This window comes from Nipponia nippon, unplaced genomic scaffold (genome assembly GCF_047370975.1).
Source record: "Nipponia nippon isolate SJK-2023a ecotype South Korea unplaced genomic scaffold, ASM4737097v1 scaffold_5, whole genome shotgun sequence".
Classification (NCBI taxonomy): domain Eukaryota; kingdom Metazoa; phylum Chordata; class Aves; order Pelecaniformes; family Threskiornithidae; genus Nipponia; species Nipponia nippon.
In genome coordinates this window covers 12,073,860-12,091,431 of record NW_028262369.1, presented here as the reverse complement: position 1 = coordinate 12,091,431, position 17,572 = coordinate 12,073,860, and the positions used below count along the sequence as shown (strand labels likewise).

The window sequence follows — 17,572 nt, the reverse complement described above, 5'->3', positions numbered from 1 at the left end:
CCACACTGACTGGCCCCAAATATAATTCTTAGGTCTAACACGTCTAGGAGCAGGTTTGTTTTGGCAGGATTGAGTTCAAGCAGCTCAGAACAGAGCCAGGGAATGAGCTAATAGTTGAGAGATGTGGACTGTCTTGGGCTAGTATTCAGGTCTATGGCTGGGCCATTTTTTATTTCAAATTAACACGGCCTGAGAGGGCTGTAAAGTGAGAACATGAATAAATACTTATGAATAAAGTGCTAGAGATTGAGGTTTGATGTTTGATTCTGCAGTTGTCTTTTTCAGCTGGAAAAGTGCCAAGGTTGGAAAGAAATGTCTGATGCCTTTTTAAGTTTGCAGCTTACTTGTGTCAAGTATAGTATTAAAAAACATAAGTCTGAAAATAATTGTAGGAGAACTTTAATAGATATTTTTCTGTTCACTTAATACTGGAAGGATCTGCTTGTCTTAAGATGCCAGTAATTGCTGGGAATCAGCCTAAGTTTCTATACTCTGAAGTTTGCAAGTCAGTTTTTATATGCTGTGACCTACAATCTTCAAGATGACATCTACTCTGATCACGTTAACGGTTACTTTGTAAAAATCTCTAACATTCCATTGAGCACAGAAAAGAGTTGAAAATGGTTTACATACATGAGATTTTAATTATGCAATGTTTTCTTTTGAATAATTTGTTTTACATTTCCCTGTGACTGTACAGAACTTCTTGTTGGTGGATGGGGTGAAGAAAACCTTTCCCTTAGGCGTATTAATTGGCCTTTTTAGAGTGGGGGAACAGATGTTAGCTAAGAAACCGTGGCATTATTTTAACAGCTATAATTAGGTCCTGCTTACTTGAGGACTAAAGAAGGCATAGCAGAAAAACCAGGAATGCATCTTTTATCTCCCGTTCTTACCTTATGTAAAAAAGTTAATTACTAAGAAGTTACAGGCAAAACCTTGTATTTTCAGCTATACTGAAACTGCAAAACTTTCATTAGTGTCAGGCTGTTTAGTGCCGTGATGATATGATCAAAGGTGGAGTTGTCTTGCCAGGCTAAGCTAGACTTTTGTTCAGCAGAAAAAAAATATAATGAAGAGTAGAACTAATGAAGAAAGTGGCACAAAAGAAGGGGAATCAGCAGGAACCTGCAGGGTATGTTTAGGCATTACCAAGTACTTTGCTGAAGCTATTTTGCATGCAGTGTATTTCAGAGCAGCGGCTTTGCTAGCTGAGCCAGGTGGTCTTTGCTGATATCTTCCGGACCTGAGCTCTCTCCTGGTCCCTTCTATTGCCCTGTGCACATACAAAAAATACTGTTGTGCACATACTGAACTTACTGTCTTGGATTGCTGTGGATTGGCAGTGGTTTTATGGATCCAGGCAGGTGCTGCATCTCTGAAGGTACCATCCAAAAACGGAGTTTTAGAAAAACCTGGACTCTATTGTCTGTAATTAAATAAAGCAAAATGAGTTTATCTGCGTAGCTCCACCTGGTGATATTAGACAGTATTGCACACAGACCTGGTCAGAAAAGTAAAGGCATTTCTGTCACGGGTTTGCTGTAAACTAGCACTGAAAAGAAAGTGTGTAGTAAACTACAAATTCATTCACTGCTAGTTAAATACAGTTTCAGAACCAAGAGTATTTGAGCATCAAAATTTGAGCATCAGTCTGTTCTTCTGCAACAGTAGTCTCTCCCAGTATTTAGATTTAGTCACAACAAAAACTTTTTCAATCAATAATTTCTACCAGAACCTGGCCAAAACAATGAAATTCATTTTTACAAGTACAGGTGATTATGCTAAGTATAACTCATGCCTTTAAGATAAGCTGGAGAGAGGTTATGGATTGGAAGGAAAATCTTACGGAGGAAAAACTATCAAAACAATGCATTAACTAAGCAGTTTGATAGAGACTAATATGACAAATATTTCTGTATCTTTCAAAACTTGCAAAGGAGTTGGGTGGTATCTGCTCGGTGGTCAGAAATGTTGCTAAAGCACATGGGAACATACCTGAGCTACCCGAGACCCTGATAGCAACGCAACAGTAGGAGCACCGGGTGCCCCTGCTGTGTGACTGTGGTTCTGAGTAGGCCTGTGCAGCCTCTGCTGCTGCCTCTCCACTGATATCAGTTCTGGAGAGAGCTGGATGAAAATTAGCTCAGGTCAGACCTCTGTGATTGCTGTAGTCAGCCACAGGCAGTGTTATGAGAGGTGACAGTTTTCCTGGAACAGGTGAAGGAAAAACTAGGTGAATTTTTAAGACCCCTCAGGCAAGCTTTCCTAACACAGGAGGTTTAGGGCAGGGTGGAGGATGAAGGGGATAAGAGCAGAAAGAGAAAAGAAGTTTTTTCCTAAGAAATAAAATTGGTTATAAGCGAAGCTGTGCTCTTAGGAGCTTGTGCAGAACAGCTTAGAGTGCTGCTGAGCTCCCCGTTTACTTCGTGTGTCTACAAGTATGCGTAGCTTTCCTGGTCTCAAAGTCAAAAACTAACAAAAATGGAGCGCAGTGATGGAACGAGAAGGAAAGTCTGTCTGGATGTCGTCTTTGTTTCACATCTCAAGCTATCATGTTTTACATTCATCAGGATACTTAATCCATGTTAATCTTTAATCATCTGAGTGGCTTTAAAGAAACAGGTTCATACTTAGCTTTAAACACATGAATGAAATACCTTGCCAAATTCGTATAAAGTTAAAAATGGTGCTGGGTCAGGCACTGTCTGATGGCAGATTTCACTAGATCACAACAGACTTTGGGAAAGCTCCTGATACTAACGGGCCCTTACAGCTAGAAACAGGTACATACACATATTTGCCCCCAGCTGACTGCAGCCTGACTGCTCCCAAACAGATGTAAGGGCCCTCAAGCCTTATTTTACCAATCGATTTTTGAAAGAGAGTTTGCCTGGGCTTAAATCCTGTCTGTGTTGGAGTCCGTGGCTGCGGAACTGGCTGAGTACCTACCCTCCTGCTTGTCTGCAGCTCAGCAAATCCTTCACTCATCTTTTGAGAGGTCAGTCAGACTACATAGCAACTCACCTCACACAAGGTAAAACTCCAGATTCAGGGATGTGAGCGTTTTGATGCTGTAGTCCTGCAATTCCTCCTCATTCTCTGTGTTTTGCAGTAGTCAGAGCATCGGGCAAGGTGCTCTGACAGCTACCGACCTTTTCAATTACAACTGATGGCTTAGCCAAGGCAAGGCAGTGGCTTTTCTGGAAGGCACTAAATTTTCTTCAAAATTATTTTCTTTTATTCTCTTGAGGAGCAGAGGTAGTTAAGCCTTTTCTGTCTTCCCACAATAATTATTTTAAACTGAAGGGCATGCCTAATAGGAACAATAGCAATAGAAAGACTGTAAAAAATGATACAAATCAAACGACATTTCCAATATGAGGATGAATTTTGGTTTTGCTTTTGTTTTTCAGTTAGTTTTCAAGTAGTTCCTTATTAATATTCTCCTAAATGCAGAAAAAGATGTCTTCTTATTTTTAAATAGCTTTTTAATGCTGCATGAGTTCATTTTAATTAGGCATGTAGGATGGGGGTTGAGACTGTCCAACTGGACACCAGTAAGACTGGGTGGAGAACTGCAGTTTTCATAGCAGGTTTAAGATTATTTGAGATTTGACTTTGTTTCAATTAAGAAAAGGACCTTAGATTTTGAAATGCTATAGGCAGAGGAATTAATTGCTTTCCGGTGTGCTCTGCTGAGGTCTGTGCCTCTGTGGTTGCCTGCTTGGCAGCCTGTGTTGGAGCTGTACCCTGACAGCTTTGTAAGCTCAAGCTGTTGAGGTTCTGCAGTTCCTGGGAGCTCAGCCCACCAGTTCCATCACCCCTGGGCAAGATGCTAGGGAACTGAGAAAGTGAGCTATGGGAAACTTGAAATAAAAACATGTCCATAATTATTTTAGCTTGGATTTATTGCCAAATTGTGAACAAAAAAGTACTTAATGAGTTGTGAGAATCCCACTGAAGGGTCAAGGGGGACACATGGATTCTTGGCCGAGCACGCAATTCAAGTTGCTATATAGCCTTAATACCCCTGTACCAATGAAGGCACTCATAGCACACTGAAGTTGTTTTGCGTTTAAAAATGGAATGCGTGTGGAAGGGAGGAAGATGAAAGAGAGTAAAAAAAGCTGAATGTATATTTAAGGTGAGCAGCTCAGCACATATATTTTCATATTTGTATAAACATCAGATAATTTCTTAGAAGAGAGAATAAATTGAGTAGAATTTTATTGAGGAGTAGAAAATGTAGAAATGTTTTAGAGACAATTTCCACTCTGAAATGACTGAGGGAACACAAGATTTTGAATAACCAACCTTGCTGTCAACAGCACATTTGATCTAAGGGCATCAGTATCCTTCTAAATGTTAAGTGGGCCTGCACAACAGAATTGTCTTAAGGAGCAAAATGCAATACCAGCATTTATGTTTCCCTCTTTATTGATAACCTCAGTTATCAGCTATCTCTGCCTATGCTCTGATGGTCCATTTCTGCCTCTTACATGTAAACCTCACTGAGATTGGTGGCATTTCTCTTGGATCAAGGGTCTGCTGTGTTAGAAGGCTGAAATAAAAAATAAATAAGCAGCTTTGGCATTACATATCCAGTGATTAAAAACTTCAGAGTGACTTAGGTGTTCTAATTGTTGCTGAAAAGGATGGCATAGTTTTTATCATTTTAGTTTAAATTGTACTTGTCTAGTAGAAATAGAGCTTTTCTGTGGACATGTTTCTCCTTATACAAGGTATGTGTGTGTACATTGTTATTTGGCTGGATTTTAAAAATCAGAAGTGTTGGGTATGGTTCTCTTTGATTATATAAGCTTTTAAGTATCAAAAATATGCTCTGTGTTTTGTAACATAACCTCTCTTACTTTACTGTGAGGCGTATGTAAGAAAGTAGGGAAGAGGTGGTGATGGGTTGAGATACTGCAAGACACTGGAGGGGAAGACGAAGTGTTAACATGTTGCAGGAGGTAAAAGGACGCCAGTAAAGGGACTCAGGAAGGTGAGTGATGCAGTCAGAGCGGCAGAAGAGTAGGAGGATTTTTGGCAGGAGAATTTTGCTTAGATTGGAAATTGGAAATGAACTGAGATGCGGAGAGGCCACCAAGGACGCAGTAGTAGTAATTGAAGCGGTGGATAAATATCTTAGTAGGAGGGGGGGATGTTAAAGATATTTCTTAGTGATGCTGCAGAAGAAAAGGCGGCATTTCACATCAGGAAGGCAGCGGAACAATAGTTGGGATTGTGTGAAGAGTCTCCGATTACAAGGCTGAACGATCGTAAAGATAGTAGAGTTGTCCAGCGTGACAAAGACAAGACTGGAAAGGACATTAAGACCTCCCAAATTTCTCCAGCTTTCAGTGATGGCATCAGTCAGTCCTGTGCTCCCAACAAAGCAGAGTGCTTTGCCTTTGGCCTTTATTAGTTGCTATAAATCACTGTGTCAGCCTCCAGGAGTGATGGGGTGGTGTTAGAAACCTTCCCGTATTGAGAGCATCTCCTCTGGGTCAGTTCCAGTGCAAAGAGAGATTAGTTACGTGCACCTGAAGTATCCTGCACATTTTCTGTGGATAAACAGAAAGTGGATTCCAGGTCTGTCAGTCAGAAAATTTTATGAATGCGGTTGAGGAAAAAGTAAAAAGAGAAAATATTTCATTTAGAGTGCACTTTGTGTTGTTGCTTTTGAATGCAATGAATAAATTGTAGGAGGCAGAGCAGAGATAGTGAGCAGTAACACCAAACGGCTGACTTGCTTTTAAAAGTCTCCTTGGGATGTTGTTGTAAAGCTGCACAGTGATTTGGAGCCTCCTCAGGTGCTGTCCTTCCTTCAACTGAAACACCTAAGTTTCCAGGCAGTGACAAAGCCTGAAAGGAGAGACCGGGAGAGGAACTACTGGAAGCGAATTTCTGTTTGGAAATGCTCTGGCTGATAGAGAAGAAAGTTTCTGGGTCAGGAAGCGTGTGTGCTCTTCAGCAGTGGTCTGAAAGGAAGGGTAAACCTAAAAACTGGCTCAGCATTGTGGCTGCTTCACTTGCAGTGTTTAAACTCATTAAAAACTCATGGAAACGTTAATTGGGAAAGATGATGACCCCATACACTGAGGACAGCATGCTAAATTCCTGTGTTTTATACCTCAGCCTCTTCTAGCACAAATGTCTTAGCTGAAGGTTGACATTCAAAAGGTAAATGGGTTGCTGCAGTTGTATTTATTGGTTCTTCTTTCTTTCAATTTGGGGCAATGATAGTATATTTTCTTTCCAGTTTATTATCATTGAAGTCAGTGATTGTATTTCAGTTTCACCATCTATCTCCCCCAGAAATCCCAGGAAAAACTTTTGTTCACAACTTTAGCTAGGTTTTTGGTCACTTGCAACATGGTTTGAATAGAAGTAGGATTAGATTATGTATATATGAAATAGGGTGTTATTGCCACACAACAATGTTGTTTTATAGGTTTGGGGTGTGTTAATATATCAGTATTGGACTGTGGCAGTGATGCTGAAGGCTTCGGTCAGTGGCACACACGTGGTCCTCTACTGCCATTTAAGACTCATTAAATTATATGCGATGTCCACTGGGGCTGGTAGATGTGACACAGGACAGCATGAGACTTGTGTCCTCCTCAGCCAACAGCTGAAAGCCAAGCAAGGTCACCCAAAATGGCACTGGACTATGGATAATTGGATCAGACCCTGCATGTCCTGCAAGTCAGGAGCATCTCCACTAAAGCCAGTGCTGGTGTAAGCCTTTACTGGTGTAAACAGAAGAAGATGCTCACTGGGACTTGTCCAAAGGCAATTACACTGTTTTGCAGTTGTGTCTTCCATGTGTTTTCTTATTTTAAGGTGGACATAATTGGGCAATATGATTGTGAATTATCTGTGCCATCCAAATAGCGAGTGAGATTGCTTGTTGTCATGACAACAAAAGATGGTGAGGTGTTTACTTGAAAGTGAGTTCTGCACAAGCGTTCACATCAAGCTGTGTCTGAAGATCATTGTTTGAAGAACTATTCTTCAGAGAGTCCATTCCTCCTTTAAAATATTTGCTGTATTTGTGCAGTTTTACCCCAGGATATATGGAAGATGGCTTTTTGAAAGCTTAACCCAGGACAGAGCGTACGCTTTTATTTTCAAAAGGCACTCTCTAGTTCAGTAATGGAAATCCTACCTAGACTACAAATAGCGGCATATGGAAAAGCCAGCCAGTCAACTATCTGCTGTTTATATAAAAGGAGTTTGTAGCGAAGACAGTTCCTTTTAAAATGAATCATATGGTAACTCACTTTTATAATCCTTTAATGTCTTTTTGGCTTTAAAAGGTATTTGGGTTTAAGAGCATGCTTTGTGATATTAATTTTATCTCACTGAGCTTTCTTGCGTGTATAAATCTGTGCTGGGGCAGAAGAGATATTATTTATTAATTCCTTGGAAGTGCCTTTTATACAATGTGTACTGAAAAAGAAGTGTGTATTTGATATTCAAATGGGGCTCTACTCTACTCTTCTCTATGTGTAAATATGCTATGTATAAAAAGAACTAAGTGCTGCATACCATTAAATAGTTACCTGACTGCCTTCTTGCTGTAGTTACCTTCTAGTATGCTTTCAGCTGCTTACTGTCCAGAGAGGTCTTCATTACCTTTCAGTTAAGCTTATGAAGAAGGTGCATTTGGTTGTGTTCATTTAATATAAACAGAGAACATTAACACTGTCATAGAGATACATAAGCTGAATAGCCAGTAATATTATTTGAAATTCTTCAGTCATAGGTTTGGTTTTGGTGACTGGATATTAAATATAATGACAATATGTAGCACACATATTTGTATTTTAAGTATTTGTGTTTCTACAAGTGCATAATTGTAGTTAAGGAAGCTAGAGACGGACAGAGAGGAGGAGGGAAGAAGTTGATGAGAATGCTTAAATAGGACTTGCACTTTTTACACAATAGGAAAATCTAGCCAAGTCATTTTTTACATACCCAGTGCTGCTATTTGAAATTTGAATTGGAAATTAAAAAGTTTCAGTAAGGATTTAATGCATCTGAAATCAGTTTTTTTTCTGTTTTTTGGTTAGAGCGCCTACCTCAACTGTGTTACGGCCCAGGAGTTGTGGTGTTGTAATCCCAATTTAAAAAAAATACTGATCTCAGAAAGAACTTGGCACTTTCTGAGGCAGCTCAGGACCTTGAAAAGTCAGATCTTTATCCAGCCCTCTACATTTTGTCTTTATGCTTGTTTCTTCAATATTTCAGTAGTCCCTTAATCAAAATAAGAATGTGTGACTAGTTACTTTGAATTATGCAGCATGGGAAATACTATTTAGTTATTTATTTCAAGTAGCAATAATACATCAAAGATTGGTGTCAAAGGCTCCTTAGATTAATGAGAGGGGCAATGTCAGTGATGGTGAGGAAAGAAACTGGAATAAGACCAGAAAAGACAAGTGGCATGACTGGATTTGTCAGACATTTGTAAACATCAATGGCAAAACATATATTAATCATCTATTTTTCTTGCAAGCTTAAAAATTGTGAACTTGTGCCAGTTTTCTGTACCGCTCTTCTCTGGTGTCATACCTGATGAGTTAACTATAACTCATTTCCTCTGTCAATGAGACCAACTGGCTGTGTTGGTAATCCGCCACATGTCTAGCGCTGGTGCTCCCAGATCCTCCCTCCTCCACTGACTCCGTGTATTAGCTCTGATTGGAAAGTCTCATTGGAAATTAATTGTGTAAGACAGAGACCCAGTTCTGGCATCCCTGTCAAAGGAACATTGGTATTATGGGGTGTGCAAGGACCTCAGCATTGCTGCCCTTTCTTTTGGGTAGCCTGCAATGCTGCTAATCTGAATTGTCTCAAAAATACTGGAGTTGTTCAGGGAGTCGTTGGATGACTACATGTATGTTGATCAACATAACCCTGAGACTGTCAGGGTGCAGCTTATGCCTACGGCAGTGTAATAGATGTCAGCAAATAAAATTACTGGACTACTGCTGCACAGGTCAGCTTACCTCCTTACAGTGCTTATGTGTCTCCTGCACGTGCCCTTTGGTTTCCTGTATCAGACAAGCTGAGGACTGGACACGTTGTCCATCCCATCTCCAGTTCTCCCCTGCCTTAGGCAAGGTCAGCAAAGACTAGAAGGAACCAGCTAAGAAGGCACTGAAGAGGTAGCAAAGGCAGCGTGGTGTGTTGTGAGCAGGATGCTAGGCTGAGGAGGAACCAGGGGGCGAGGAGGTGGGCTGGGAACGAGCAGACAGGCCCCTGTTCCTTTGGCTGATAGACGTGGATGATGCAAAGGGAATTTTACTCCTGTGTGCTTTCCCTTGAATCCCAGGGAACTGAAGAATAGGAGATGGGCTCTGGGAAAATACTGTAATTATGGGTAATCTTGTTTGTCTCAATTCTTTAGAAGTCAAATAATTCAGTGTATGAATTGACCACATCTTGCAACTCGGACATCCTTTCTTGAAGGTTTTCTCTGCTGTTTCCTGGTCTTGTTACTATCTCTTCAGGGATTCCCCTTTGTATTTTACTTCCTGTTCCATAAGCGTGGAATTTGGAGAATAACCTCCCTATTGGCCAGCTGGTGCTAGGCCAGCCATCATTCTTCATAGTCCTCTGGAGCCTACGTTGGATCTTATTTGCTTGGAAGGGGTCCCATTGATTGTAAATCTGTTATATGACAGTGCCTCTGGAGTAGGGAGCATCTTTCTGGTGGTAGTAAGCTTGCAAAGCAGAGCAAGATGAAGAAACCTATCTAATATATTGACATGTGACTTCTGATACGTTCTCTGTACAAGAGACAAAGATATGTACAAGCCAACTGAGAAAATAACAGCTGTGATGTTGGAGAGTAAGCAACAGAGGCTTGTTCTTTTGCTTTCTCAGCCAGGAGTAGCTGCAATGATATGTTTGCAGTTTATAATACATTAGTTTCCATTACATGTAAGAAAGAGTTGAACAAGTCAAGTATTTGAGTGATGATACCTGTGCAGTTAGTGTCAGCCCTTCATGCTGCTCACATTAAATTTTCAATTTTCTTTCAGCAGTACACATATGTACATTGACAGTCGTCTAAATGTAGACAGGAAGGGGTTGCTGAGAGTTGTAGAAGAGTGAGTCGAGCATATCCAGCAAGTTAGCTACTTGGGTAAGAGATGTTTCATTGACTCTTTTTGCCTTGCAGGAAGAATGCAAACAAATACTGGCTCGGCAGAAATCCAGTTCCCAGTCTGATTCTCATGACGATGAGATTTCCCCTCCTCCTCCCAACCCAGTGGTAAAAGCCCGACGCAGGAGAGGGGGGGTCAGTGCAGAAGTGTACACGGAGGAGGATGCTGTTTCTTACGTCAGAAAGGTAATGTGTTGCCGTCTATCTGATTCTGAGATGTACAGGACAATCAAGTAACTCATATTTTGCTCATAATTTGGAACCATGGGTCAGCCTGTAGGATGGTGTCCTCATGCTGGCATATGCATGGCTTGACCATCTTCTTCACACTCAAGTTCTTTTCCTGCCTCCTTGACTAAGTACTTTCCCCATAAGTGTTGCTTCAGCATTCTCTATTCTTCCCCTTTTAGAGATGTGCTGCTAATCTGTTTCACTTTTTAACAGGGTGGGTAATTCTCAGCCATTTTCTTGGTAATCACAGCCTCCGACAGCTTCTGAGTTTTGTCAGAACCTCACAGTTTTGGAAAGCAGCCTTTTCTATTGCTGCATTTCCTGCTTTTTTTTTTTTCTAAAAAGTCACTTCTAGCTCACGTTTTCTAAGCTAGCTCATTTAGGTTCCCTAGACCATTCAGGCACATGGTTCCTGTGTTGATTGAGTACCACCTAACCCATGGGTTTTCGGAAGTCTGTTGACCATACTTGGGCAATTTTATGTGACCATTGTCTTTGAAGAAATGCCGATCCCAAGTTAGGTAATTTCTTCAGCAGGAGCACTAATTTGGGCTTCTCTTTTTTTAACTGCCTTTTTCACAAAAAATTCTAGTTATGTTATATCCTTGATATCTCTTAATAACTCTTCAAATTTTTTTTGAAACTGGCCAAAGCTCTCCAAGGGTATTAAAAGACAGACATTACAATAGCGCGTGTCACGTTTGTTTAGGGAGCTAGGCTAAAAATGCACTTCATAAGGTTGACAGATGCTACTAATGTGCTTTTGTGCATGCCTGGAGTAGTTTTAACCTGAAGAGCTTTTTCTTTATGGGAATATGTTTTGTCAGTCACTGTTTTTTGGCAGAATACTTTTTGCCTTTGCAGTCAGATGTGCTTTTGTCATCCACTTATGATACAAGTTCACTGACTGCTCTGGGGATTTCTGTCCCAAGAAACAAAGAATTAGGATAGCTTTTCATCCTAAAAGCAAGTATGGAGGAGTATTCTTGTGGCAGTTAAATAATGCTTGCAAGTATACAGTAAATTTTAACAGTACTGTGGTCAAGCTATTAATGCACTGCACTGTTAAAAAACTTGCATGATATTTTAAACTTTCAAACCACTTTCAAACACTTTTCTTTCTGGGCAGTTTGCAACATCCCCCTTAAAAACTTCCATGAAGAGATCACATTTCTCTCTGCTTAATATGGGCTCCATCTGACTCTTCTGAAAATCAAAGGAAATATTCCTTCCCACACCTCTGAGTAATTCTTTTATGTTTATAATGGAACTGAAGTTAACTTTGTTTTCTTCCTTTTTCAACAGTGATGCCAATAAGCCCTGACAGTAGCATGGGTAGGCAAGAGCCAGAAGAAGCAATACAGATTGTATTCTGTGCGTTCTGTGACTAGGGCTGTTAGGATTTTAATTTCCTAGGAACTGACTGAACCTAAATAATAGTAATTTAGGGGATGGTTTCTTGTCAGGCTACAGATACTGCAAGGAATAAAGAACTAGCACTGGGAGGGTTTATGTCAGTGCTTTGTCTTCTGCCGTCAGCAAATGAATCCCATGGTGAATCCCATGGATGTGTGTTTGTGACAGAGATTTCTAGAATACAGAAATAAAGGGAGAGACTGAAAGGACGAATTATGAAACTAATTTAAAAGTGTAAAAATCAAGGCAAGGGTTGTGTTAGACTATTGCAAACAGATGGATTTTTAGATAGTAGCCAGGAAGAACCACTGGCTTGAATTCAGGTGCTGGATAGAAACACATCTGGATCATAAGCCAATTTAAAAGATCCCTTGAAGGGATGAGCTATAGGATGAGTAGTGCTAAAGGCAGTGCAATGAGTTATGTCACTGGATAGAAAATCAAAGGAGATTTAGCTTTGTGGTTTGAGCAAGCACTTGGCATGGCTCCATTCTGAGGAGCACAAAGGAAGATCTTGCTTCATTCCTGAAACTAGAGAAAGCAATATTTGTCAACACATCTGACATAATATATAGTTAACAACTAACAGAATAGGAATCTTGCTGTAAAGAGGGTTATCAGCTTGAAGAGAACATTCAATGATTACTTGGAAGAGCGATGTAAGGAATGGTCAAATGATTCTTCCTGACATTTGATTTTGGTGAGATGCCTGGTTACTGTGACACCTAAAGAATCTGTCCTGTGTTTTCTGTGTCCCTGCCCCAACAGACCCACTTTGGTCTCTGCCTTGTGGCTTTCATTTCTGCAGATTTAGACTGAGAAAGGCTAGTCTACGCTATTCCATGATCAGCCAGAAAGGTTGGAGTTTAATGTCTTAGGGATTTAATTATCTACCCTTTTGGCTCATCAGCAGTAAGCTGAACAGCTAGGGTATTCTTAATAGAGCAAGAGTTCAGGACTGCAATTCAATACAGGGTTTGTTTGATAGGGTAAAAAACAAGAATAAACTGGCCAAATGCTCATTTTATTTAACATCAAGGAATTTAAACTTTTAGTTAAATTAGATCGAGTTTCACTCTGACACAAATATCCAGTTTATACATACATGCTTCTCTAGACTTAATTTGAGTAGTCTAATGACTACAGCAGTCAATATAAGTGATGTCTGAAGCCAGAGTTTAACTTCAGAACTTCACAGTGCAGTATTTTCCCTTGAAATAAATCTACAGCAATTCTTTGTGAGACCTGGTTCTACATCAGTGTTCCCATTTGAGACATCCTTCTTCTGGTTGGATGGGTAGTATTCTTGCCTTTCCAGGATGAGGAAAGGAAACTACCTACACATCAGCATACTTAGTAACTTAAATAAGACAGAAGTACTATTTCTATCATAAAAAAATGTGAAAGATAAATGTCCGTTATCAGACCTTTTTTGTACAGTAATTAAAACGAGCAAACTGATGTTGATCTTCAGATTGGAGCAAGGTTTATTTAACACTTAAAACTTTGGCTAGGCTTGATTCTGTCGCATTATAATGAAACTATTAAGGAAAATCACATTACTGAAGTCAAAGAACATCTGTTACAAGTCATAACCTTGTTACAAATTTCTTGTGTCTCTCATAATCACAAAGTCTGACTGGCAGAAGTAGATGCTTGGCAAATACAGACATACAGTGTCTTTACTAATATCTTACCAAAATGCTTACCAAAGTGGAAAGCTTAACTTGCAAAAGTCTTATAAAAAAAGTTCACCCCATATGAAAACATACTCCTGAATTTCAACATATATTTTGAGCAAATTTTTTTTTTGCCTTCTCCCCAATTAACAAAAATAAAAATGCCTCTTCATTCTCAAATGCAAGTCCTTCTCGTTTGCCATGAAGCAAATGCACAGGATCTTGACCCAGGTGGGCCTCTCAAGAGCTCCATTCCTTATACCACAACCAGTACTGAAAAGTATGGTGTAATCAACACATTTTTACCTTTTACCTAAAGAAATGTTGCTCATTCCCTAGTTTTAAAACTAGATTGCTTCTGATATTGTTTGTGGGGGAAGAAGAATATGAAATACGTTTTCCTCAGTCCAAGAGATTTGAAAGGAGACTACACAGCTGCCAGTACCTGCTAATTATAGTAATTCATGGATATCCTTCTCCCCAGTCATCCCAGATCTTATGTTTCTTTTCTGGTTGTCATATCGAGAACATAAATTCTTATCCTCACGTTATCAAAACTGTAATTTATTACTTTCTTAGTGGCTTTATGTTATAGCCTAAACCTGCCTCAGTGTTTGAAATCAAACTGCATCCATTGTCTTGAATAGTGGCATTTTCTATAGATTTCAAGATCTATGAAGAAATACAACCAGGCATGTAATTATCTTTCCTTCTTTTCTCTACAGGTTATTCCAAAGGACTATAAAACTATGACTGCTCTGGCAAAGGCCATCTCCAAGAACGTGCTCTTTGCTCATCTTGATGACAATGAACGAAGGTATGAGGTGCTTTATGATTTAAAGGAATCTATAGCTTGACCTGAGGACAAGAAATTATATTAAATTTAACTCAGGGATCAGAACTACTCTCACTGATGCATTTGAGTCATACTAGATGCACCCTCACACACACTTATGGTATTATGACAGAGGGTAAAATCACAAGCTAAAAAAGGGATAGGATGTATTCAGACATATTTAATGTCTTCAAATCAGCTGTGCCTGATGAACTTTATTCTAGGGTACTTAAGGAATTGGCTAAAGCAATCTCAGAAGCATTTATAGTTACTTCTGAGAACTCAGGGAAGACAGGTCAAGTGATGGAAGAGTGGGAAAGAAAAAGCATAACATCTATAAAGAGGAAAAAGAGAATTACAGGTAAATTATTTTGTTCTTTGAATATCTGGAACAAACAAATTATGTGTAAGCACCTGAAGGAGACCAAGGAGTTCAGTAACAGCCAACGTGACTTTTGAAAACTTGAAAATGTCTTTTTACAACTGAATAGCAAGTCTTGTAGCTAGGGAAGGCACAACAGAGGCCAAACAGCTTGACTTCTAGTAACGTTTTCAATGTTAATGTGTATGATGGTTTCATAAACAATCAAGGGAAACATGTCTTCAGTGAAACCACTATGGAGTCTATGCAAAACTGATTGGATAGCCATACCAAATAGCAGTTATCAACGGTGAAATGTGGGAAGGGTTGGTCTGGTTTTCATCATTATTGTCATTAATGACCTCAGAGGTGGAACAGAGTATGAGTGTTGAATTTTTAGATGACGTGAAGATGGGAAGGGCTGCTAAAACATTGGGAGTCAAGGCTAGAATTCAGAATTATGCTGACAGATTGAAGAAATGTTCTAGTAAAAGCAGGATGGATTGTCGCTGAGCCAAGTGCAGAGAAGTATACTTAGGCAGGAAGAACACCTATAACCATAAGACGGTTTTGCAGTTTCGGTAGTTCCTTGAAAAACCATGTGGAGCTTATTGTGATCGTGGTCTGAACATTAGTCACTAATGTCAAGCCATTTTGAAAATACACATTTTACTGGGGTAGCTAAACAGGAGAACATGCAAGACGTCCCAGTGTTGGAAAGATTTCAGATGGAACACAGTGTCCAGTTTTGGGCACTGCACTTCAAGAATAAACAGTTGGGGGAAGTTCAGGGAAGAGCAGTGGGAACAACCACAGATCTAGATAACATCAATTCTGAAGAAAGAATGGGATTGTTTGGCCTGCACAAGAAAAGTCGGGGCAGAGGGACGCGATTATAGCTTATAATTGTGTATGAATAATGGTATATGAGGAATAAACTGCTGTGTGTGCCAAAGGGTAAAGAATAACAGATTTAAAGTGCAGTAAGAAAGAGTCAAGTCAGATACTAGGAAGAGGTCTCTGACTGCTTGGGTAGGTTGTGGAGTCTCCACCACTTGAAGCCATTAAGAACAGACTGCAGTCTGCCAGGAATGACGTAAGTAGCGTCAGTCCTGCCTTGCAGCAGATAGGCTAAGTGATGTCATGAGGTCCTTGCCAACCCTACTTTTCTGTGCTTCTGTGGTTAGAAAGGACAAAGATTTTGTCTACACTGACGTTTTTAGTACTGGCGGAACATAAGCAGTGCAGTCCTTTGGTGGGGCTACTCACGTTTTCAGTCAAAGCACGTTTCAAGTGTGCAAATTTTGCTCCCTCTTGCAGGCATTTACACAGTTTAATTACTTTGCAATCCTAATTAAATCGCATTAGCATGCAGATTTCTGGAGTAATTAGAAGAGGATTAACTTTGAACATTTCTTCTAGCTTTTTCACCCACAGCAGAGAATTCTTGTACAGAACTGCTGTAAATCCTAATTATACCTTCAGCATGCTAACGTGACAGGCACTGGAAGGGTAGGTTTTAAGGCTGGAAAAGGGACATTTTGGTAATATGTTATCAAAGTAGGGTGAGAGAGAAAACGTGAAGGAAAAGTGCTTTTTCTTGCACTGTGCTGATTGTACATCATGGTCATGGTTTCTCCCATCTGTTCCCCATGTCACATTTACCTCTGCCAGCCAGACTGTCCTGCTATGGATATGTGTTAGGAGTGAAGAGATTTGTACAGATTCCCATGTGTGTGCTGTAGATGGGTTGTAGACTGTCTGCTCTTGGCAGTCCTCAAACTATGGCTTGACCAGGTGTATACTGCATTTTCTGGCAAAGGATTTAGAAGCTTCTTGGTTTCTGGGTTGTGCACTGGGGCATATTCAGCTATACACCATCTCCCTTGCTCAAAGGATGTGTCTAGGTGCCTCGCTCAAGCCTCATGACGAGCACAACAAGCTATTGCTGACATTGGGGAAAAAAAAGGAACTCACAGAAGGATGCATGCATTCTGCTTTTGTAGACAGGATTGTAATGAACGAATAAATTGTTCTCTCTCTGCGTTTAACTGAGCTTACTCTTGACATCATACTATTGCCCTTGTCTGGTTTCGTTTGTCAAGTGTGGAGAAGTCAGCAAGTTGGAGCATACCACTGCCATCACTTCCAGTTTGCATCTTGTTGATGCAGATACATAATTCAGTAAAGTAAGTGGTGTATGACTTCATTTGGGTTCTGTCCTCTTAGAATGGTGGAAAGCTAGGTGTGGATATTTCATTTTCTGTGCTGCAGTGGTGGTGTTGGTGTTTATTTTCCTCAGTGCTTTCTACACAGAAGACAGTATCATTGTTTCATTTAATTTCGTGGTTGACCATTCACCAAGATGTGGGAGGTGTTCAGGTCGGGGAAGGATGAACTAGCAGGGCTTAATTCCTCATTTACAGTGGATAATTCTTACATTTTTCCTTCTCCTCTGAAAAGATACTTATGTTAATCTGCTTTGTGGCTGTGCAGTCCACGACTTGTGTTGCACTTGCTGCTTGGCAGCTGTGAAGGTCCTTATGTCTGACATAAGCCCTTATTTATAAAGGCAGTGTGTAGCATATTATCTGTTTGTCAAATATTCCATATGAATGATTAATTGCATTAGAAGTCATACTGAAGTTAAGGTAAACAAGTATCTTTTTGCACTGGTGTCTGAAATAGTTTTGTTCAAGTCTTATTTTAGATAGCATCTTTTCATGTGCCATGCTTAAAAAAGGCTTGCCATCTATCATCTCATGCATGCACACACATGCATACACACAGTCTGTGGTGTAAAATTAAACTGAAAAGTGCAATAAAAGGGAAACTGTAACTGCATCAGTACTAAAAGCAGCAGA

The 17,572-nt window shown here is 40.0% G+C and overlaps 1 protein-coding gene across 6 annotated transcripts in view; it reads left to right on the top strand.

Annotated features, from left to right (window-relative positions):
* Positions 1-17,572, top strand: part of PRKAR1B (protein kinase cAMP-dependent type I regulatory subunit beta) — a 103,201-nt gene that overhangs the window by 5,866 nt on the left and 79,763 nt on the right. For all 6 annotated transcript variants that reach the window (XM_087731170.1, XM_087731172.1, XM_087731174.1 and 3 more), the window contains exons 3-4: positions 10,202-10,372; positions 14,238-14,329. In XM_087731170.1, coding sequence (XP_087587296.1) covers positions 10,202-10,372; positions 14,238-14,329 — 263 coding nt within the window. The remainder of the gene's footprint in view (positions 1-10,201; positions 10,373-14,237; positions 14,330-17,572) is intronic.